The following is a 26,447-nucleotide window of genomic DNA, read 5'->3' on the forward strand; positions in this document are numbered from 1 at the left end:
AGACACAGTGTGGTAAAAAGCCATTTAAATCATTCCCATCCACTCTAGGACATTTGGTCAAATAAAACATGCAAACATAAAACAGGAAGTATATTCACAGTCATACAGTCCATTGGGCCTCTTGAGTAAACAGAACAAAATGAAACATTATGTGAGGAATCACACATTTTGTAGCCTATTGTAATATATTATTTATATCAGAAGGGTGATTTTATTGTTAAGCTTTCAGAGATTATTATTATTCAATTGTATTTAGAGTAATTCCTCCCCACACATTTCTGTGTTGCCAGAGACACTGCTGCTGTTGACCTGGAGGTGTGTGTGTGTGTGTGTGTGTGTGTGTGTGTGTGTGTGTGTGTGTGTGTGTGTGTGTGTGTGTGTGTGTGTGTGTGTGTGTGTGTGTGTGTGTGTGTATACCTTCTTATTCAACTCTCTCAGTGAGTCCAGTTCCTTCAGGAGAAAGGAGATGTTCTGATCTCTGTCCACACCTGCTTTCCTATCAGAACCACTGGAGAGGAGAGAGAGATAAAATATTCATTCATTTATTTACTGTTGTTTTGACACTTCGATCAGGTGGACTTAATGAAACAAACCTGTAGAATAAAGCTTTCAACTGTTTGACTTATTAGTACTGACAATGTATTTAATATTATAGATATAATATACACATATTGATAGATTATAATTCAATATCATCTCTATCTATCATCTATACTGTATAGATATTTATAGATTATAATATTGTTATTGCACTGTCACTTGCTTTGGCAAAATATACCGAAACATTTAATAAACAAAACTAATTTCAGTTAAATTGAACCAAGAGAGTGAGAGAGAGATATGGTTAGAGAGAGAGAGAGAGAGAGAGAGAGAGAGAGAGAGAGAGAGAGAGAGAGAGAGAGATGAACCCACAAGCTCTGATATTAAAAACCATCGAGCTCATTCCATCTATCTTCTTCTCTTGCCCTCTCTCTCTCACTCTATCACCCCCCATCTACCTCCAAACAGCGCCACACACACACACACACACACACACACACACACACACACACACACACACACACACACACACACACACACACACACACACACACACACACACACACACACACACACACACACAGTAATAACAGTGTCTCTCAATGGAACATCATCCTGTCTTTATTACAGTTTATTTACCTGCTGAGTTGAGATGTGACCTTTAAGGAGCGGGAAATTACATCCTATGTCATCTCCCATTACACCTCCTATGTCACCTCCCATTACACCTCCTATTTCACCTCACATTACACCTCCTATTTCACCTCCTGTTAAAACTCCTATTTCACCTCCCATTACACCTCCTATTTCACCTCCCGTTAAAACTCCTATTTCACCTCCCATTACAACCCTCCTATTTCACCTCCCATTAAAGGTATACTAGGCAACTTAAGCCTACATTTTAAAAATATTTATATATATATATTTTGCATTTTTTCCCCTCTATCAGCTACTATATAATGATGCTGGGGTGTTTTCCTGCATTGAAACACAGTCCTCTTTCTTAAATCCGTATTTTCCCTACATTTATGTTTTGACATCCGGGCATGTGCACGTGTGTGCACGTGTGTGCGCGTGTGTGCACACACGTGCACACCAATGGAAACCCAATGGAACCGAGTGCAGCGACAAAAATGGAACGGCAGCCTTTGTTTTCTGTGCGTTGTTTTGACTTTCAGTTTTAAAACTTTGAAACGCTCTCAAACTTATTTTTTGAATCAAGGAATTTACTTTTAAGATATTGTTTGGATAGAATTTAGTTGTTTAACTTCATACATGTGGTCAATTAATCATGACAGAGCCTATTTAAAAATAAAAATTCAGAGAACCGGCATGGGCGGGCAGTGACACGTACAGTATGTATCCGAATAAAGCAACCTATTTTCGGCATAGCCCCTTCTAAAGTCCCCTTGCGTCATTTGGCTGGTGGTTGGGAAAAGGAGCTGCTGATTGGCTGAAGGGGATCGAACTGCTGATTGGCTGAAGGGGTTGTCAGTCAACGGTACTAACTGTTTGACGACTTTTTATTTATTTATCTGCCTAGAACCCCTTTAAAGCCTCCTATTTCACCTCCCATTTCAACCTCCTATTTCACCTTCCATTACACCTACTATTTCACCGCTCTCTTAAACCTCCTATTTCACCTTCCATTACACCTACTATTTCACCGCTCTCTTAAACCTCCTATTTCACCTTCCATTACACCTACTATTTCACCTCCTACTTCCATTCCCAGCAGCTCAGTGGCCTTGTGGTTAGAGTGTCCGCCCCGAGAAAGGGAGGTCGTCGGGGGTTCAATCCCCCCGCCAGGTCATACCAAAGACTATAAAAATGTTGCCCAATGCCTCCCTGCTGGGCCCTCAGCATTAAGGGTTGGATCGCGGGGTAAGTCCCGGTGACACTTCTAGCGTCACGTCCAGGGGGGGGGGGGTAAAGTAAATAAGTAGCCGTGGGATTGGAGAACCAACGGTTCCAGAACGATGTGGTCCATAGGGTCAGGAGCCTATCTCCTGTTTCTGTACTGTGAGGAGGCTTGATGTACAAGTACATCCCCCAGTCAGGATGTTCAAGGGCTTAAGGCAGTTACACACCGGCGAATATACGCAAAATTCAGACTCTTTCCGAATAATTAAAAGACGCTTTTTCGCTTCGCTTTTTCGCTCCATGTAAGCTTGCATTGACTTTATAAGGTTTTAAAAAAAAACGTATTATTCGCATGAAAATAATGGTATGTAAGGACCTTCAGTGTGGGTGAGGATCGTTCTTTTTAAATTAAATATTTAAACAATGTAGTCAGTTAAATTAAGTCCCCTCACATCTTTATGCACATTACATCCTGCACATAATTTGACATTCATTCAAACTCCTGTATCATTGAGTTATGGAGTCCTAGAAATGAAACAAGTATGAGAACCACTGATGTGGTCTCTGATAATTATGGTCAACTATTTAGTTGAGTTAATTGGATCAAACATGACGTCAGTTCTTCAGCAGTGTGGTGCAGTACCTCAGGCTGTCTGTCCTGGGTAAGGGTGTGTGACTGGGGGGTTTGTTGTCCACCTCCATCTGGACTGGGACTGGTCCTGGTGGTACGGGCAGTCTGGGGGACAGGGCGCAGGGGACCGGTGCTGGGACGGGCAGTCTGGGGGACAGGGCAGAGGGGGACCTCCGCACTGAGTGAGGTGAACACAGGGAGAGAGGAGAAGGAGATCTGGAGGACCTGGACACCTCCTGGAACAACGGATGGACTCCTGACACACAGACAACAAGACATACAGACAGACAGACAGAGTAAGACATTTGAAACAAAGTCCACAGAACACACACACGCACGCACACACACACACACACACACACACACACACACACACACACACACACACACACACACACACACACACACACACACACACACACACACACACACACACACACACACACACACACACACACACACACACAGAGTATGTTTTTATTTGTATGCATGTGTAGGCAGTATGTTTGCTTGGCTGTGTGTGTGTGTATGCATGTGTGTGAGAAAAATTGCAGAGACGGAGATATGTTTAGTATGAATCAACACAGACCCCCCCAAACACACACATGAAACGATGAGTTCCCGTGGTTGAAGGCGTAGGAAGGCTGCCAAATAGTGAGCAGACGCAGATAATGCTGGTAGCTTCTTATAGAGTGCAGAGACACCAAATAGTGAGAATGCAGATAGCAGTCTCAGATGGTTAGGTGTGTGTGTGTGTGTGTGTGTGTGTGTGTGTGTGTGTGTGTGTGTGTGTGTGTGTGTGTGTGTGTGTGTGTGTGTGTGTGTGTGTGTGTGTGTGTGTGCGTGCGGTGTCTGTGTGTGTGTGTGGGGGGGGGGGTCACCAAATAGGGCACAGATGACAGTATGATTCATTGGGGGAGACACGGGGGTTAAATGTGAAGATGTACAGTTAGCTACAGTAGCTTTTAGTTGCATTACCTTGAGTCCCGTCAGACTGAGTGGGGGTCGGTGTTCTCTTATCACTGCACCTGAAATGACATTCAGATATAACCACTTAAACCATCTATACTTAGTTCCTTGGTTCTCAAAGTGGGGTACGGGGACCACCAGGGGTCCTTGGAGGGATACCAGGGGGTCCCCGGCAAAATGTGTTAATATAGTGTCACAATCATTTTAACCACTTTAACCATATTATTTTATAGTTTGTCTATAAAAAAATAGCATATATACAAGCTCATAGCGCGGCACTGAGTGCCACGCTATGAGCTTGTAGATATTTTTGAAAAATCGTGAAAACTTGTGCAAATATTTGAATATATATTTTAAAGCGAACATTTGTAACAAAAATCAAAATAACAAACAAAATATCAAAATAACGAACAAAATATTTTGATATTGGGGTCCGCGGCCAAATACATATAATTTTGGGTGTCCTTGACATGAAAAAGTTTGAGAACCACTGACTTAGTTGACCGGAGTCCCCCAGGGTGCTACAGTATACACGACACTTTGGCTATTTAGCTATTTCCTACACTGTCTCTCCCTCTCTGAGCTTTCACACAGAGTAGACACTATACAGAAGACATGGCAGTACAATGTCTTTGTCTCCCTTCTGCTGACAAACAAGAAATCATTCTTTTAGTGTTTTTCTTTTTTTTTTGTGAACAGTGGACGGCTGGCTTGGATTTGGGAGATGGGGAGAGAGGGCTCATGTGATTTGTGTGTTGTTGTTATTTACATGAAAATAAACAGTAGCCTGGAGAAGCTCCTCCCACAACTTTCTCTTGGCTCATCATGGACTGTCAACACACTTGTGTGTAGTTGTGTTAACATGTCTTTATCCTGTAGTGTTGTGTAGTTGTATTGTGCGTGTTGTTACCCCATAGCGTTGCGTGATACATGGGCAACTGGCGGGGTGGGGGCCACATGCGGCCCCCACCTTCACTTAATAATTGGTTAATATTGGAATACTGATATGTTATTGATTTCAGCTGTTACAATTCCAAACATGCAAACATGACCCGCTTTAATTACTTCAGTCTAATACAATTCTATCGTCTTTTTTATGTCCAATTTATTTGTATTTCAGTTCATAAACTTAACATAAGTATAACTAAATGCATTTGAAATCAAATAAAAATTATCCTTTTCAGGATTGCAATTCAAAAATAGCAGATCTACGAGCTTGTAGATCAGCTAATTTTGCTACCTTTGTGTGACATAGAATGGCTAAGTGCGGCATTCATTTATGAAAAAAGTTAAAATATGGAGATAAGAGTTGTATCTGCAATGTGGCCCTCTGGAGTGAGTGTGGAAATATAGTGGCCCTCTCCATCATCAAAGTTGCATCACCCCTGAGCCCGTAGCACTTGCCGTACTGTAGCCTTGACGACCTTGCAGGCTTACGCAAAGGCTAAAATGTCATTTAGATACTAATCGATAGCATGTTATGTAGACCTGGCATCCTATAGTGTGTATAGTTTCAATGTACAGATTATTTTATTTTTATATTATATTTATACTGTTTAGACTTATGCTAGGTTCTTGGTTTACCTATGATCCTAGATTACTATCTCTATATGCATTTGATGTATTAGCTCGTATCTACCTTGCTTACTGTAAATCGCTCTGGATTAACCCATTAAGACCTGGAACGCATCTGTGTCACTTTAGATTTCTTTGGCTATTCAAAAATAGCAGATATACAAGCTCATAGCGCGGCAGATCTGCTATTTTTGGAAAATCTTGAAAAAAAAGATTTTAGATTAAAAAAAAAAAATTCGATTTAGATTTTTTTTTTTTGAATGGCCTCAAGTCTTAATGGATTAAGAGCGTCTGCTGAATGCCTGAATGCCTGAATTGTGATATTAGCGTGTCTTTACCCGGTAGTGCTGCGCGGTGTTAGCGTGTCGTTGGCGTGCTGTTGTTTAGAAGACGCTGGCAGCCGCTGTTTCAGCTCTGCATTCACTTCAGGATTGACTGGAAAAACACAAAGAACAAATACAAATACATTCAACCATCAAGAAGAATCAACAGGGGTTTATTTGACTCACTCACATACAAGGTACAAGCAGTAACATGCTGGTGGGATGTGTTCCACACAGAATGTGTGCTAACAGCACAACAATACAACAAGATTAAAACAATTATAATAATAATACTGGGTGTAGGGCTGTCAAACGAATATTCGATATTCGAATATTATTTGAATATTGGGAAAATATGTATATTCGAATATGAAAATTTATATTTGAATTATTATTATAATTTTTTTATGTTTATTTGACAGGGACAATACAAAAAACAATGTATGAAGTTATAAAAACAAACAAAAGATATGTTTTATTGGATCCGAGCACTCGATACATTGTTTTTTGTACTAACTAAACAGCCCTAACTGGATGTAATGAAGTAGAAAAATATTATAATAAAAATAAGAAGAAAAAACAGCAGGTATGATAAACCTCTTTAGATTTTAGCTATATATATATTAACATAAGTTTTTCAGAAAACTCTTAGGATTTAGAACAGTGGTTCAGAAAAGTGGTTCTCAAAAATAGCAGATATACAAGCTCACAGCGAGCTATTTTTGATCATTAAAAAAAAATCTTGAAATGGTTGAAATGTTTTAACACAAATCTTCTTTTCTGGGGGTCCCTGGCACAAAACATTTTCAGATGGGGGGTCCGCGTCCAAATACAATCAATTAGGGGGTCAAGTGACAGTTTGAGCAGCTAATTCTAACAGTTGTTTCTATTTATTTATATTTATTTCTGTAATTCATATCTGAAGGTGAAAAGAGAATGCACTCGCACACGCGCGCGCACACACACACACACACACACGCACGCACACGCACAGGAGCGCAAATCTCTGCCAGCAGGCATATCCTTTCCTAATAATAAAATGCATGCAGCTAAATGTCTACCTGCAGAAATGAAAATAGCTCAGCATCATGTGATTACCAGTTATACATAGTCTCTTCCTCTCTCTTTCTCTCTCTCTCTCTCTCGCATACACATTCATTGTCTACCTCTCTCCATCATTCTCTCCAGATTTCTGACATTCAAATTTCTCCGTAATCCGCAAAGTGTGATTGTTAATTCCTTGTGTCAATTATGATTATATCATAAGTCAATCAAATGTCGCACTTTGACATGTGTCAGGTTTTCACACCTGTGCGTACTGCCTACTGCCTCCCGACGCACACATACAGAGAGAGAGAGAGGGAGAGAGACATGCACATTGGCTGGTCTTAAATCAATACAGCAAGTAAAATATTGGCATTTATGTTAGTCAAATATGTGTTACAATTTGTCCTATTTGACACAGATATAACAGATGTTTGTTGCGGTAAGTGCCTGGAAAGAGACCTCAGACCTGTGTGTGAGTGTGTGTGAGAGAGAGAGAGAGAGCGAGCGAGCGAGCGAGAGAGAGAGAGAGAGAGAGAAGAGACAGATTGGCAGCAGTTTAGTTTGGTTTTGTTTGGGTTATTTTCACACCCACACACGTTATATAACTGGATCTAATTATAATTAATTAATTAAGTTGTAACAGGTTCCGTTTACAGTACCAATGTTGGTCTTTGCTATTTAACTGTCTAGCACGTTGAAAATAGTAAAAACATCATTTATCATCACTTTCGATTCTCTGTACATCTCTGCCACAAACCCTCCACCTCCCCCAAAGCACGTGGGACTCAGGTTACACAAACATTTGCACTCAAAGAGCAAATGTTTTTTTTGTCTTTGTTTTATCCTGTTGTTTTATCCTATTGACAGATAAGGTACATGTAGCGTATATGTTCATGTATATTAATTTTTGTCAATACAAATGTCGATCTATAAATGACACTTTCCCACATGCATGCACGCATTACACCAGTAATACCACTGGCTGACACATCACACCGCAGTCAGTCTGTGTATTTACTTTAATACATTTGTTTGATGATCTACCTTTTTAATTACGAGTGTGGACTCCCATGTTAGTTTTTGACTCCGAGTCGTGTTCATGAGTCTAGGGATGGGACGATAATCGTTATTATCGTTTATCGTGACACAAAAAACGCTCACAATAATCGTATCGCGGAGATTTAAATTTCTCGGGAAATTCATTAGGATGAATTCGCTTTTGTTGAGCTGCAAATTCAGTACCACTTAAACCCTTTATACTTGATAAAACGGACCTGTTAAGAGTGCATTTGGTACGCTCTTATTTCACTCTACACAAATTGATTCGAAATAGCAGATCTACAAGCTCGCAACGCGTGGCGTTGCGAGCTTGTAGATCTATTTTTGGCAAACATTTCCCCCAGAATAGGGAGGCTGGGGGTTCAAGTGGTTAACAAAAGTGGCATTCTAAGTTTTAGGCATATGTTGATTACCGCGATAATATCGTTAATCGCAATCATTTTTGCCACATTAATCGTGACGTGTCATTTTCATATAGTCCCATCCCTGAACATTTTTGACATTTTTTATGTTCAATTCAGTAGAAAACATGTAATTTTCAAATCCAGCATGCTTCTTTAGTAACTGTACATGTCTTGTGATTTCCAGACAGTGCTGTATCATGTTCTATTAGTTTTGCTGCATGCGTTGGTGAATGTTCAACACTCTAAACTCTGTCAATGGGGCTAAAGACTGAGTTAACCACTATTCTGGGCAGGTCATAATTAAAGGCAAACATTCGAGGAAAATAAGCAAACATTCACCGAAATAGCCGATCTACAAGTCCAACGCGTCCATCATTTTCTTAGCGATTATTGTATTGATTACTTTTTCAATTAATTGAATAATCGAGAAGTGTTTATTTGAAAATGTTTTATATATCAAGTAATCAACGTGAAAAAAATCGAAATGATCGTTTTATAATAGACTAAATCGATTGTACGTTAGTTATACTTCATCGCACAACAGTGTGGCGCAAAAATAGTGAAACTAGCCCATGTATAAGCTCACAACAGGTCGCAAATCACGACACCACACGCTGAGAGCTTGTGCGGCTATTTTCACTATTTTTGCTACTTAAAAAAAGGTATTCAGAATTTGTGTTATTTAAAAAAGAAAAAATTGATTATTTTGAATAATCATTAAAATGTATCAGATCGATTAACCGTTGCAACTTGCAGCCCTTACACTCTTGTCAACCCAGGTTCAGCCGAGTTATGACAGCTAATCAGAGATGACGGTTATGTGTGTGTGTGTGTGTGTGTGTGTGTGTGTGTGTGTGTGTCTGTGTGTGTGTGTGTGTAATCCTTAGCAACGTGGAGGCTTCCAGCGCCTGTAGTCCTTCAGCAAAGCAAACACGCCTTTAATATCACAGCCTCGTTAGTAGATCGTTAACACCGCTCGTTAAAGGAGCCACCCAATAAGAACTGAGCTCCTCAGGTGTAATTAAAAGCGTTGGCGGTCCCCTTGTAAATGCTCGTTAATTCATGAGCAAGCAACAAATAGACGGCGAGCAATTAGCAGGATACACTGACAGTTAAGCACAGGGGAGAGGGCGCGTGTGTGTGTGTGTGTGTGTGTGTGTGTGTGTGTGTGTGTGCCTGTGGCTGTTTATGTGCGACTGTGTGTGTGTGTGTGTGTGTGTGTGTGTGTGTGTGTGTGTGTGTGTGTGTGTGTATGTACAGTATGTGTGTGTGTGTGTGTGTGTGTGTGTGTGTGTGTGTGTGTGTGTGTGTGTGTGTGTGTGTGTGTGATAGAGGAAGTGTGATTAGGACAGCAGTGCCCTCTAGTGTTGATATGCGTCAAAAATAGCAATTATGCATTACAGTACACAGTCAATAACACTTACTAACACAGAAATAAAATGAACAAAAAATAAATAAGAATAAAATAAATAAAGACGAGAAGAAAGCTAGGTGTCCTTGGAGAAGTCATACTGTATGTACGTACATGAATAATTCCAAAAGGGTCTTTGCATTTGTACGTCTCTTATTTTTCAATGAGAGGAGATACAATGACATCTCAGAATTTAACCACTTGAACCCTAGCGTTCCTATTCTAGGTTGAATATTGGGGCGAAAATAGTTGATCTACAGATTTTGTCCAAACATCACGCAAATCGGTACAAAGTATCTCTATAGTCATGTGATCAAGACGGATCTGTCCAATTTTTCATATTCCATCCTGATTGGCTAAGATTGGCTTCCAAAGTTTTTTTCAAATCAGCCTCATGGTGGCGCTATAACAGGCCAATTCGTGTTTTTAACCTATAACTGCACCGATCTGCGTGAATCTTTGCACGCACACTCCCTACCTAGAGGCCAAGGAAAAACCTATGCCTTACATTTTTCACATCAGCCTTTTATAGCGTTACCAGGAGGCAGCGAATCATGTCATGTGATCAAGACGGATCTGTCCGATTTTTTTTATTCCATCCTGATTGGCTAACATTGACTTCAAAAGTTTACAAAATGTCCCAAATCACGAACGCAGCGTGCCATTTCCGAAAGGGTCCATTTGGTTCCATTTGTACACTCTCAGAGTTACAGTCCCGTAACTCCCCAAGGACCACTGCTTTAGAACAATGGTTATCACCGTGGGGTCCGGGGACCCCCAGGGGTCCTTGTGGGTGTTCCAGGGGGTGCCCAGCTAAATGATTGTTAGTTTAGGAACCAAATGGACCCTTTCACGGGTCTGTAAATCTTAGAGTGTACAAATGGAGTGTACAAATGGGGGAAAAAGGAACCAAATGGACCTTTCTACTCCATTCGGCTCCATTCATTTGTACACTCCCAGAGTCAAATTTACACTGAGGATTTTACAGTGTAGATATGGGGTCCCGGAGCAAAAAAAAAAAGGTATTAAATGGGGGTCCGCATCTAAAACTGAGGGTCCTTGAACTAAAAAAGATTGAGAAATCACTGCCTTAGACAGTAGACAGACAGACAGACAGACAAACAGACAGACAGCTGTAAGAGTGGTTAATCTACAGATATATCCATAGTCACTTTGAAACTTTTCTCGTTCTTTGTCCTTCGCTGCCCCCCCCCCTCGCCCCCCCCCCCCACTACTCTCTCTGATCTTTTTGTAGACTTTGTCTTCCATCTGATTATTCATGTACAGTTTCTTAAATCCTTCTAAATGAACATTCATGCTTCATTTTCATCCAATCAGCCTTTCATCTCAAAAGATGGAGCGATGGCATGGGAGAGGAAGAAAGAAACCCCTTATGAAGAGGTGTGTGCGTGTGTGTGTGTGTGTGTGTGTGTGTGTGTGTGTGTGTGTGTGTGTGTGTGTGTGCGCATGTGTGTGAGAGTGTGCGTGCGTGTGCGCACTTGTATCACTATACTTGTGAGGGCCAAACGTCTCCCCAAATATAGTAGAAGTATCGAGAAATAAGACATTGTGAGGACCATTTTCCTGGACCTCACAACAGAAATTGATGTTTTATGGTTAAAAAACATGTTTAGAATTAGGCTTAGCATTAGGAAAAGATTCAAGTTGGTGTTATAGGATGAGGATTAGACATTTAAATGTTAGGTTTCGGGGTTAAGAGTTTTTGTCTTGGTTGTCCGTCGATGTCACGTTCCAAAACGTTGCTGATCTACAAGCTAGAAAAAAGTCAATCGCTATTATTAGCTAGATTTCTATTAATCGCTAGATTTCTATAATTCAGCTGTTTTCAGCTTTTTTTTTCAATGCCGTCCCAAAATGTTGATGTCCTCACAAGTATAGTAATACAGACGTGTGTGTGTGTGTGTGTGTCTTCATGAAATAGAAACTAAATTCCATTAATTTTTTAAGCTGAATTAATACATGTGTGTGTGTTGCTCTGGAGTTCCAGCTGACTGCATGAATATTAATAACAGTGTTAGGATGATTAAATGAGCTTCAGCTAAATCCTCACACACACTCACATCACGCACACGCACACACACACACGTTTCATTATGAATTTTCATTTGGACGTTAAAGCTAGAGTCACTGATGTGAAGACATCGATCCTTGAGAGAACACACACAGTCACACATACACAGTCACACACACACAGTCACACATACACAGTCACACATACACAGTCACACACACACACACACACACACACACGTGCTATAGTACAATAGTGTGTGTGTGTACATAGTGTGTGTAAACAAATATTACGGGATATGGACACAACACCTGGGGAAAGACCTGTTACTTTGTGTGTGTGTACGTACCTACAGTACTGTATGTGTGTTTAGAGTTAAGAACTAAACTGTCTGGTCATTGACATGCACTGACTCGCGCACACACACACACACACACACACACACACACACACACACACACACACACACACACACACACACACACACACACACACACACACACACACACACACACACACACACACACACACACACACACACACACACAGCTGAAGGGCTTAACCACATGAACCCAATAGCTTCCCAATTGTAGGCCAACATTCAGTGAAAATAGCCGTAGATCGGGGGGGCATCCTCACAGAGACCACAATGGAAATAAGCCTTTGGCTTTTTTATGCGTCTCACCCATTTGGCGTTTTTAACCCGTTGTACGGTTGTACTTTTAAAAATGGCAATAAAATATTCAATCAATCAGAAATAGTGACCACCTTGTAGGCTTTTTAACCCATTCAATCCGGGAACACATCCATGTCATTTTAGATTTGAGCTATAACCATTATTTTATACAAAAAAAAACATTTAAAAAAATCTCTGAATATATATATTTTAACTCAAATCTTTGCTTCTGGGGGGTTTTGAGATGGGGGTATATTTTTAGATATATATTTGGCCGCTGACCCCCAATCTCAAAATCTTTTTTTCCAGGGACCCCCATGAAGCAAAGATTTGAGTTACAAATGTCCGCTTTAACAAATATATGTTCAAAGATTTGCACACATTTTCAAGATTTCTATAGCATATCTATCTGCTATCTTTTAATAGCCAAAGAAATATTAAAATGATGTGTTCCTGGTCTTAACGGATTAACTTCCCTTTGGAAAATTCCGGAAATGTTTCTCACCCTTTCTTTCTGTTGAAATCTGTTTCTGTTTCTAATCCTTGGCAACCCTACTCACATCCCCATCTCTCCTCCATCACACTCATCCTCCCATCTCCCACATCCCTCCATCATCTCCTTCATTCCTACCTCCATCTCTCCGTTCCTCTCCAGTCCGCTCCTGGAGGATCAGATGGGATGAGAGGCTCATTTCACACACATCTACTCGTTTAGGTACGGGGATGAAAGAGGGATCTACTCGTTTAGGTACGGGGATGAATGAGAGTATAAATGAGATCTATTTGTTTAGGAACAGGGGAATGATTTAGAGGAGAGAAAAATAGTACTATTTGTTTTTTGGAATGAATTAGAGGAGGGAATGAGAGATCAATTTCAACCAATCGCTGTGAAAAACAAAAATCTATTGAATTTTATGATCAACAAAATCGATAAGTCTGATTAAACACGTAAGCGCAAAATACGTTTTTGTCCAATTCCTTCTTAGCATGTCGTCGCTGTAGTTATTATTTAGTCACAAGGTCTTGTTGATACTTTTCATTGGTTCAATATTTTTCATTGTACCTATATTTGACCCACAGACTCACCAAAATCACTTTCAACATGGCCTTCTTATTTTGGCCATGTCACTATTACAGGCAATTATTATTATTATTATTATAAATAATTATTATTATTGTATTTATTATTTTATAGCCAAAAATAGCAGCTCTACAAGCTCAAAATGCATCGCACCGCACTGCTATTTTTGAGCGGTACATGTCATACATCCGAAGTATAAAAGAGGGCCTCATTTCACTCAGTCAGAAAACACTTTCACCTTATACTACCGTAATGCACCTTTAATTGACCCCTTAACAGACGACGTCACACTGATAAGAACCAGGCCGGCACCAAAAGAAACCCAACAGGTCTCGCTAGGACGCGCCTCACTAGCCAACACACAAGAGGAGGTCCAAAAAGTTAGTGACACCCACAGTCACGAAACTAGAGGGAGCGTAAACAAATATCTGGTACCACCCACCCACCCAAATTCTCCTTCTACAGCACGGCCACCAAGGTATGGAATAGTCTAACCCCATCCCTCAAAAAATGCAGTTCGCTGGGCTCATTTAAAACAGCCCTAAAAACTCATCTTTCTGGAGGCCAAAAGAGGAGGTAGTACCAGTTTACCGGTAGACAGACGACCCCCCTCCCCTTTTTTTTGTATATATATATTTTTTTCATGCATTTTTTGTACATGGTGGTATTTTTTCTCTGTATTTTTATGTTGATATTTGAACTGTTTGGTTGCTTATATATATCTATGCAATTAATTCAAGGACCCCAACGGAAACAAGTTTGCAAGGACTTTTTTGGTCGGATATTTTAGACAAAAGTATTATAAATGTAACTGTGTTGTTTTACATTCTTTTGCCTAATAACATTTTCAATCAATCAATCAAAGAATGTACTGAAACCAGCGCACCCCAAAACAACATGTTGGGAATTGATTGCATGAAACAATCACCTGTGCGTCCAGTCTCAATGTTGGTAAACAAATAATTGGTCTATAGCAGAACATTACTTTTAAGCTACATCACAATTTTATGATAACCAAAATCTCAGGCGATAGTTACTGCACACGTCTTGTCTCATATCGTCTCTGTCGGGTGGAAACCTCATATGTCCAAAACTGGTACTTTTCAGGATTCAAATTCAAAAGTAGCAGATCTACAAGCTCAAAACGCGTGGCGTTGTGGATCTGCTACTTTTGATACTTTAATTAATTTGGAGGTTTCTGCCCGACAGCATCATGATACTGGTTTTCTATGGATTTATAATCACCCAGCTGGAGTATTATTAAGAGAGAGCAGTGTGAATTGCTCAGTGACACGCTCATCGACAGTGGATGGATGCTAACCAGCTAACATGCTAGCACTAGTGTTTGCAGAGGGGACAAGCTCATATGTAAATGTTCACATGCAGAGAACAGAGATCAACCTCAGAATATCTTATCTCACTATCAGAATCGCGCGCACGCACGCGCACACACACACACACACACACACACACACACACACACACACACACACACACACACACACACACACACACACACACACACACACACACACACACACACACACACACACACACACACACACACACACACACACACACACACACACACACAGAGTTCCGTGCTAATTACTATGCAGAGCCTCTCAGCTGGTCATTAAATCTACAAGAACACAGAGAGAAGAACTTCAACACACGTCTGTTAGTGATGGATGGATGGGAGAGATATAAACTGTCAAGTAAGGGGGAAGCTTGTTAGTTCAGTGCATTAATATTAAACATAATATTTCATCCACAAAACACGTGTTTCTTTATTTCAGTATTACTGAAATGTTAAATTAAGTTATTGTCCAGTGACAGATTAAATGTTAGGTTAAATGATTGTGAAATGACAGATTAAATGCTATAGGTTAATCTATTTTCCAATGACAGATTACATGTTACAGATGAAAACTGTCACAGGTGGATGTGGATGTTTACAAAGTGAGCTACTGTTGTCACAGTGTTAAATCCAGGGGTTCCCAAACGTTTCCATGCCAAAGACCCCCAGATAGCCACATGGCCTCTGTATTACAAAATGTCTTTAACCACATGAACCCTAGTGTCCCTATTCTGGACATAATAGCAAAAATATCCAATCTACTAAAGTCACAACGCGGCGCATCATGTTGTGAAGCGTTTTGACGCGTTGCAACACTAGAGCTTGTTTCTATTAACAAAGAATATAGAGTTTACGTGGCAAAAAAAGAAAGAAAGAAAGAAATGCTCTGTGAGCTTGTGGATTGGCTATTTTCGCAAACGTTTATAAAGATCTGGCAATAGTCATTATGCTCAAAATAGGTATACCAGGTTGAAAGTGGCTACATGTTTTTTCAATTTCCAATTGGCCCCGGCCCATGGCCCCCATTTTGAAAACATGTGGTGTAGTAAACACAAACAGAGAAACACTGATCAAAACAAGAAAAGAGGGGGGAAAAAGCCGGATGCTTTTTTCTTCAGCGCCATTATTATCATCATCATCATCATCATCTGATCTCATTTTGTACCATTTTGTACCATTTCTATTTGTATGTGTCAATATGGTTAAAATATGGTCTGTGCTTCACAGGCAGTGCCTGCAACGTTGTTTTGGTCTGTTGGGCTCCTTCTGGTACGGCATGTCAACGATATTAGATAGCAGGTTAACCTCGTTGCCACACGGTTTTGTTGTTATAAACATTGTGCATAAATGTCACCACAACCCTGGTTGCCCGGGAAACGAAGCAAGTCGAGCCCCAGCTGACGTCTTGGCGTGATGACGCAAGGCATTAACCCACGCTGTGTATAAATCTCTGTTTAAGCTTCAGAAGAATATATCTGGAACCACGCTTTTCCAACTCTTGTAAGATCTCTTCTCTCTGGAATAAACCCAAATACTATTTTAATAAGAAGTTTCCTCCGTTTGATTGATGTAATTAACTCACTTCTGACCGATAGATATGGACTGGTATTTACTAGGGAAAAATAAACCCAACATTCGTCATCAGATGCCAGCAGCCTGAGCTATATGTGTGTACTAACATTACTAACATTAGCTCAGCAACAGCTGCAGAACTAGCAGCGGCAACGATACCAGTGACCTCTGCTTTGGTGTCACTACTTGAGGAAGATGAGAGCAGAACGAAGAAGATGGCCGCCCCCTCAATACCTGTGTCAATACCTTCCAAGCCCCCCCACCACCAATAGTCACTGGACAAGATCCCCCCCGCTGTCAACCGCTTCAGATGAGCGCAGCCTCAACAAATCCCCAACACATCTGGGGGCTTTATCCTACAAGTCAAGCTACTGTAACATTATAGCTATAGGAGCAGGGTTTGATTTGCTGGGGGTGACGGGGGGGAAATCCATTCCATGCCTCTGCTTTTGATATCCCCGACACCCACTCACGTCACTGATTTTTTTGGCTAGTGGGGGATATGTTTTAACTTTTTGATGGATTAATCCATTAAGACCTGAGGCCAAATGCCATCTAAATCAGTAGTTCTCACAGATTCAAGATAATTTCTTTAAAGAAAATAACAGATGTACAAGCTCGCAGCGTGGCACGAAGTGCCACGCTGCGAGCTTGTATATCTGCTATTTTTGAAAAGGCAACACAAAAATCTAAAATGACAAATATGCTTTCCCGGTTTTAATGGGTTAAATACATTATAAATAAATACAGTTCATATATTAAACTTCAACATATGAAAAGAACATTTAATTGTACAGTAATTGTACAAATGAACAAGCTGACAAGTAAATATTAAGCGTTCACAATTTATTTAAGCTCTTAAGCCGAAAAAATGAAAGCTGAGAGGGAGACAGTGTAAGAGAGACAGACAGTAGGACAGCTGAGAGGGAGACAGTGTAGGAGAGACAGACAGTAGGACAGCTGAGAGAGAGACAGACAGTAGGACAGCTGAGAGAGAGACAGTGTAGGAGAGACAGACAGTAGGACAGCTGAGAGAGAGACAGTGTAGGAGAGACAGACAGTAGGACAGCTGAGAGAGAGACAGTGTAGGAGAGACAGACAGTAGGACAGCTGAGAGAGAGACAGTGTAGGAGAGACAGACAGTAGGACAGCTGAGAGAGAGACAGTGTAGGAGAGACAGACAGTAGGACAGCTGAGAGAGAGACAGTGTAGGAGAGACAGACAGTAGGACAGCTGAGAGGGAGACAGTGTAGGAGAGACAGACAGTAGGACAGCTGAGAGAGAGACAGTGTAGGAGAGACAGACAGTAGGACAGCTGAGAGAGAGACAGTGTAGGAGAGACAGACAGTAGGACAGCTGAGAGAGAGACAGTGTAGGAGAGACAGACAGTAGGACAGCTGAGAGAGAGACAGTGTAGGAGAGACAGACAGTAGGACAGCTGAGAGGGAGACAGTGTAGGAGAGACAGACAGTAGGACAGCTGAGAGGGAGACAGTGTAGGAGAGACAGACAGTAGGACAGCTGAGAGGGAGACAGTGTAGGAGAGACAGACAGTAGGACAGCTGAGAGAGAGACAGTGTAGGAGAGACAGAAAGTAGGACAGCTGAGAGACAGACAGTGTAGGAGAGAGACCGTAGGAAGGCTGAGAGGGAGACATTAGGAAAGCAAGGTCCTCCAACAGGAGAAAAATGCACAGAACTCACAATCTCTCTGTTTGAACAGTTGGTGTGTGTGTGTGTGTGTGTGTGTGTGTGGTGGTAGGTTAAGGTGTTATTTGCTTTCCATAGGAACACACACACACACACACACACACACACACACACACACACACACACACACACACACACACACACACACACACACACACACACACACACACACACACACACACACACACACACACACACACACACACACACACACACACACACACACACACACACACACACACACACACACACACACACACACACACACGTGTTTGCACATGCCCTACATCATAAGGGTCTTGCCTTATGACATGTCAGTAATCATTGTGTGTGTGTGTAACCCTTGCTCTGCTAAATGAACCATAACAAAGACTGAACAATCAGCGTGTGTGCGTGCGTGCGTGTGTGTGCGTGCGTGCGTGCGTGTTTGTGTGATGTGACTCTGACCACCCACTTCCAGGGCTCTAGAGTCTCTAGACAGTATTTTTCTACTAGGAGCATAGAATATATCATTAGATACATTAGATAGTATACATTAGATACATTAGACACATTAGACAGACAGACAGACAGACAGACAGACAGACAGACAGATAATTGCATGGGTGAAATAGGAACCCGATACAACAGGTATTGCATCAATGGGATGAGGAATGCATTCCCAAATGCCATCGCTCCCGACTTGCATCGTTCTCCACTGGTCCCTCATCATTCTCAACAAGCAGGGACCACGCAAGTCGTGAATGATGCAAGTTGGGAATGTATGCCCCACCCGATTGATGCAATACCTGATGTACATGTACCTGTTATCAGAGTACTCACTGTCTCCCCGTCTCTCTAGCTCTTTAGTAAATAGAAAATATTTTTTTAGGTGGGTTGCCAATTTTGGCAATCAGGAGAGAGTAGCCATTTATCAGCTTCAATTTTATAGTGTTCCAGTTCTTTGTGTCATCACTTCCAGTTCCACTTATTTATCCTGTATGAGTTCTCTCTTCTGATTGGATAAAATTGGTATCCTAAACCGAAAATAAAATGTTCTGTATTTTTCTGTCTAGAGCAATAATCACTATCAGAATATAGAGCTATACTTAACGCCTATTTTAACAGAAGAAAGTCACTTACAGTACTGCACCTTTAAGACGGTGCCCATTTTGTTTGCGAAGGCAAAGAGCTGAGTCTAACAGTCTATATGCTCCTTCATGTCCCCGTGAGACAGTTTACACATTAGATTATACTGACACAAAGTCTGACCACAAAATGTTAGCTTAGCCTCCACACACACACACGCACACGCACACGCGCACGCGCACACACACACACACACACAGCGTGTTAAGGATAACAGTTTTCACTGTTGATAGACTGTACATGTCATCCATATATACCCACTGTTGAAGGCAGGCTGACACTACATATCGTTGCTGTCGGGCAGAAACCTTCTATCTCCGTATTCTAACTTTTTGGGTTTTGTGTTATTGTGTCGTAAATTAACGCCCTACTTGGTCATAGTACAGCCGGCGTCATACAAAAGCATCAAAAGTAGCAGATCTACAAGCTTGAAACGCGGCTACTTAAAAAAAAAAAAAAATTGAATCCTGAAAAGTAACAGTTTTGGACTGGTTTCCACCCTACAGAGACGATGCTGTATCTATCTCATATCCACACAGCCTATCCATTCATAGGTGATATAAATGTGTATTTGCACATTATATTTACATATATTAATTGATACAATATACATTATGTCTATAATCTAGGGTGAGACTAAATCTATACATTATATTGTATTATATTTGTTTAATCATATTCTTATCTCGCTACTTCACTGTTACTGCAGCCATGTCAACTACATTTCCCCAATAAAGGTCTATCCTATTACGCCATGGCTCTGAAAGAAGCTAGCCAACTATAAAAGGGTCTGTTATGTCTCTCTCTCTGTCTGTCCAGAGCTAATCTCACAAACCACAAGAGAGATCAACGCCAATTTCTTGTGCAAGCTTAACACTAACTTAGTGTTGGATGCGTACTCAGCGATGCAAGTCGGGAACGATGCAAGTTTGGGATGCATTCCCCACCTGGTCTGTCTGTCTGTCCGTCCGCGTCCCTTTTTATGATGTTTTAAGATCCCTGATGTCCTCAGAATATGCCCATATTTGGGCATAGCCATATATCAGTCGTAGTACAACTGTGTAGTAATGGACGCAAGACCACCCCAAAAATTGGACTTATGCCGACACGTTCATTTTTGGATATTAAATAGAAATCAGGTTTTTCCCCCACACGCCGACACAGCATAAGGACCACAGTGACCTGGTCATAAAACCCCCTTTTGCCACGGACCCTGGGCTCCATCCAGGAAAGGGAGTTAAGGTCTAAGCCCGGTCGTAAAGATAAGGAGAGAAAGGAATGTAGATGTCCGCTGCCTGCTTCCACACCCCCCCGTTCACCAAACACACACACACACCCACACTCGCTCCTCTACTTTCCCCACTATGACAATGGGATAAGACATTGTGAAATCATTGTTTCCCTGAACCAAAGGCCCACAGGTATGGCCCAAGTCGGGTGAAGAGAGGAACCATTGAATGTGTTGTGTGTGTCACCCAGGAATGGGTAATAGAACCCATATCATCATATGTGCTGTGACTTTAAAAATACATTGTTGTCCCAAAACCATGGCCTCCCTCACCGTGGGTCAAACCGGCCCCCAACTGCCCACAGCAAGGAAACCGCTATTGCCCCATGGAATGTTTCACCACAGACACACACAGCCAGTCTTTCGAGACAAGGATGGAACCTGAGACTGTTTCAACATGAAAGAATGTCCTGCCAAGCGCTCACAGTGTCACACACACTAACTGGCGGAGCAGACAATGAGCGACAATAAATGTGAATAAACTGTTTGTGTGTTATGTTCGGCGACTTTAAAATATATAATTATTGTCCTGTCTTATGACTACCACAATAATATGAACTTTGGTGTTTTTAAATGTGATGCTTCTCTTGGAAATTAGACTTCGAGGCTTACCTGCTGCCTATTTTAACATAAAGCTGTCATGATTAGTATCTAGACGATTCTAAATTCATTGTGATTCCAAATGTCCAGCCAGATGTGTTAATAGGAAGTCCCCAAGATAAGTTAGCAGAGAAGTTTTAGTTTTCATATTGTAGGAAGGAGGTGGCCACTCCAGCTACCTTCAACATGCCCCCCAATGGGCCAAGAAGGAGGAAGACCCCTCCCCCTTTCTATAAAGACAGAGAGACACCCGCACTCACTCTCCTCTCCTGCACCAGCCCTCCAGCGCTCTTCCTGCTTCTGCTCTCTGCTACTCCTCAACCCAGATGATGACCTGATCCCAGAGGAACCGGGGGGTGGGAGAAGGTATGGGGCACCGACCCATCGTACTGTCTCTCCCACCAAGACCCTGGTAGAGTTTCCCCCCCAGGGACGCTCTCCTCTGCAGCTCCGGCACTCTGGGAGGTCTCGACTCCCAGAGACTAAAGATTTTGACCTCTCACTGGACTCTGGAAAAAGACTGTCACAAAAGGGCTCCCCACCAGGTCGTATGAGTCTAAAACATGAAATTATGGCAACTATCTGACGATATGCTGTATGGATGTGTAGACTTCTTCCTTCCTAAAGGGCTCCATGAAACGTCATTTTCCAGGCAGCGTGGTAGTTAATTTCTGTTCAATTCTTTCCCCACATGACATCCTCGGTTCCACTTTATCTACTAACATTTAAGCCCTCATTTGAGTGGGGGAACTAATACGTTCTTTTTGGTTCTAAATTATCTAACTGGCTCCCTAGTAGTTAGCATATATTGATGGAGAGCATGGCGTTACATGCCGGCCTCCCTCAAAATATGGCCTACGATGGAAACCTACCTAGGTCTAACCTAGGTCTCATGACCTTTGAGGACAGCACCAGCCTGTCATTAAACGTTGAATGAAAGATCACCTAAGTATGACGTACAACGAAATACAGTGGCATTTCCGATCATTTTTGTGCATTTATTTTCATTAATACATTTCTGAGACTATTTTTATTAAGAAGGCGTGTGTCATTCATTTTTCTCTGTTTACAGTAATACTATTGGGATATTTATTGCAAGTCTGACAAGAACTCACGTTACTGTTACAGTGACGTAAGTTTCAGTATATATCAATATATATATTGTAATAATTCATAAATTATATTTATATGATTTATGGAATATTATGTCCTGTACCATGCTGAAGTTATGATCTCGGCGTGTGATTACTACAACTGGATCGCCATATATGCCTATATACTGTATGGGCATATTGGTCGGATAGGCCGTTGCCGATCTGACCGATATGAAACATCACACTTCAAACTCGTGTGAAGTTTGAAGTCAAGCGATCAGACGGTGCTCGAGATACGTGAACTACACATGCGCACACATGCACGCACGCAGAGATTTTGCACATTTCCAGCAGGATACTGGAAGTCCGTAGCACCTGCCCTAGCCTTGACGACCTTGCAGGCTTATGCAAAGGCTAAGATGTAATTTAGATAGCATGTTATGTAGACATATGCCAGGTTCATTTGTTGACCTGGCATCCTATATTGCGTATAGTTACAATGTACAGATTATTAGATTTTTTTTGATATAATACTGTTTAGGCTGATGATAGGTTCTTGGTTTGCCTATGATTAATCCTAGATTACCATTTCTATGCATTTGATGTATTACCTTGTGTTTACCTTGCTTACTGTAAATCACTCTGGATTAAGAGCGTCTGCTAAGGGCTACTACACACTGCAAGATATTTGCTCCGATTATGCTGTCGGGGAACTTGTCGCCGACAAAACCCCCGATCTGGCGCACGATCGGGCTCCGCTCACCGAGGTTTTGCTCGCTGTGTGTGAAAGGCTCTGCGACACGATCTGGCCGCGATTCTAGCGAGAGAGAGAGAGAGAGCGAGAGAGAGCTGTGTGTGTGTGTGTCTAACAGACAGATAGATGGGTAGATATAGACCTTTTTTGATCCCCATGGGAACATTCTGGTGTTACAAATATTGGTAAAGCAATGTTGATATTGCAGTATTAGATATATATTTTGCTTGAATTTTAACTTAATTGCTTGAATCAGCAGCATGGACCAGGAAAGTCCTGACGCTACGCAACTGGTGTTATTATAAAACATTTAGAACACGTGCGCTCATCTTGCAGTGTGTGATTCCGTGTCGGCGATCAATCGTATAGTGTGAAAACCACAACGATATTATGACAGCCGATTTCAAGAAAGAGACTTGTGTAGTGTGAAATGCTTAACCCCCCGACCACTTTAAAAGTCCTACAGTGTATAGCTGCTAATAAATGCCTAAATTGTAAATTGTAAGTCAGGGGGATGGGATTGTCCACCTTGTCAGTGTCTACCTTAAAGGGCAAGACCACTTTGGTAGAGGTTTGGGTTGTGTAGTTACCTTGCCATGATGTAACTCCAAAGGTGGACAAGAAATAGAAAATAATTGCCCCATTGATTAGAAATTGATAATTCAAAATATGCTCCTCATTGACTTACATTGTACGCTGAAATAGCTCTCAAAGTCACTCTTTTAGCACATAAACGAACGCAAACAAAGTTGATTCAGACAATATAGAGCATCACCAAACCCAGTACTGTTTGTTTTTTTAATAAAAATGTTAACTTCCTGTTGATTTGGGCATTTTTATTAGGAAGAAAACCCGGACTGGATCCGCGGATCCGGATCTTCAAATAGTAAAATCAACAGGAAGTTGACATTTTTATAAAAAAAACAAACAGTACTGGGTTTGGTGATGCTCTATATTGTCTGAATCAGCTTTGTTTATGTGCTAAAAGAGAAACTTTTAAAGCTGTTTTACCGTACAATGTAAGTCAATGAGGAGCATATTTTGAATTATCCATTTCTAATCAATGGAACAATTATTTTTGATTTCTTGTCCACCTTTGGGGTTACATCATGGCAAGGTAACTACACAACCCAAACCTCTACCAAAGTGGTCTTGCCCTTTAACTAGCTAGCCTGCCGTAGATAGAGATACATAGATACGACACACACACACACACACACACACACACACACACACACACACACACACACACACACACACACAAACTGTTTACATATATATATTTTTTTCTTTTATATAGTATATATGATGTTTTGCATATTATTGTATATCATTGTTCGTCTTTAAATGTCTCGATTAATTGAATACACAGGACCACAATGGAAATAAGCCCTTAGGGCTTTTTGTGTTATCCTTTTAGCACCTTTTGAATCAATTTTTACCACTGTACATTTTTTGCAAACTCTTAATAAAGTATTTAATCAATCAATCAAAAAGACACACACCCCCATTTGATAACAATCATTTTATCTCTGAGACCCCATATCTATGCTGTAAAATCCTCAGTGGTAATTTAACAATCTGAGTTACAGACCCTAGGGGTCCCTTTAGTTCCCGACTATCAATCATTTACTGTGGGGACCCCCTGGAACCCCCTCAAGGACCCCTGGGGATCCTGGGGGTCCAGGACCGTACATGGAGAACCAGTGCCTTAACCTCATGTATTTTTAAGCCAAACAATGACACACCTCCCTCTGCTAAAACTCTATTGGATGGCACTTGTCACACTGCTGTCACTTTTATGCATAAGATTTATCGTCTTATCTTATACTTCCACGTCATCCATCCCACCCATAACCCAACATTGCATTATAAAACAAAATGTCAGGCGCCAGAGGATTAAATCAATGTATTTATATCCATAATATCTGTTAGCTTATCACCTTTTACAATGTGTTATAAAATAATACAATCAATAATCATTATTACTAGGATTATACTGTAAACATATGCCAGAGTAAATGTCTACTGTCACTGGAATGAACAAGAAGATCTTTACATGAACAGAGTTCCACTCCATCACATACTGTAGCAACCAGATAAGACTTTTTGAAAGGAGAAGAGTGCCCTCTAGAGGACACAAATACACATTACTGCAGCCACATCGACCTACCCTGCTGTTATGTACTGATTGATTGAACACTTTAGTAACAGTTTGCAAAAACAAGGCATGCTGGCACAGATTTATACAAAAGAATGCTAAGAATATAACCCAGATAAGCCCTCAGGGCTTGTTTCCATTAAGGTCCTGTGTATTCAATTCATCGAGACATTTAAAGACAAACAATAATATACAATAATATGCAAAAAACATCATATATACCAGTAGTAATAAGAAAGAAAGATATGTACAGTAAAAAGTACACTTTAGTAGTTCTCATGCATGGTGGCGGGATTGTTTTTAAATAAAACGAATAAGCGCTTCTCGATTATTTGAGCAATTGAAAAAGTAATCATCAGTAGAATATTAACCAAGAAAGTAATCGATTGTTGAAGCAGTATAATGTGATAAACTGTGCACTGCTCTTGCTCCCTGAGCTTTGCCAAACAAGTCTGCAATGTCTAAAATAAAATTGATTTTAAACTCTTTAAAGAGTGTGTTTAAAGCTTTACATGGACTATAGCCCCACCTTACATCTCCGACCTGTTAATCCTCACCCTGCCACTAGGTTGCTTAGGTCATCCACCCAACAGCAACTCTCAGTTCCTCCAATAGCCTAAAAACTAAAGGTGATCTCTGCTGCTGCCCCTCAGGTCCAGCCCCACTATTGACATTTTAAAATCAAAACTAAAGACCAATTCTTTCTCCCTCGCTTCTAGCTCAGTCTGAGGGCGTCTTAATCTGTCTGTTTGCTTTTGATAACTGTTTCTGTTAATGCGTTTGCTTCCATTAATGTGTTCTCTGTTTTTAGTATTTTTGTCTATTTGTGTCTTATGTTTTGTGCTCTCTGAACTCTGTAATGTGACATTGATGTTGTCTTCCAAAAAATTGTGGTATTGATTTGAATAGAGCCATTCTGTATGTCCACATGCTGTATGTCCTACCTTTATACATGTCCACCAGTGAGTCTCTGAGTTCTTTGCTGTGCGTCCATGTCGACAGAACCAGTTCGTCCTCACTCTCTGAGCCAACTTCTCTGCAAAACAAAAGAACGATAATTATAATATGCACAGACCACAGCACAACTATTACACTCACACACCATACTGTATGTCCCAGTTCAAGAAAGGCAGAAACCATGACGAGCCATGAGGTCATTGAAAAAGAATGC

At 41.0% G+C, this 26,447-nt stretch overlaps 1 protein-coding gene across 1 annotated transcript in view; it reads right to left on the reverse strand.

Annotated features, from left to right (window-relative positions):
• mipol1 (mirror-image polydactyly 1) overlaps positions 1–26,447 on the reverse strand; it is a 74,359-nt gene that overhangs the window by 31,892 nt on the left and 16,020 nt on the right. Inside the window, 5 exon segments of the mRNA XM_080413886.1 lie at positions 418–508; positions 3,047–3,290; positions 4,013–4,062; positions 5,917–6,013; positions 26,221–26,312. Coding sequence (XP_080270012.1) covers positions 418–508; positions 3,047–3,290; positions 4,013–4,062; positions 5,917–6,013; positions 26,221–26,312 — 574 coding nt within the window.

This window comes from Gymnoscopelus braueri, assembly GCF_963280865.1.
Source record: "Gymnoscopelus braueri genome assembly, chromosome: 19".
Classification (NCBI taxonomy): domain Eukaryota; kingdom Metazoa; phylum Chordata; class Actinopteri; order Myctophiformes; family Myctophidae; genus Gymnoscopelus; species Gymnoscopelus braueri.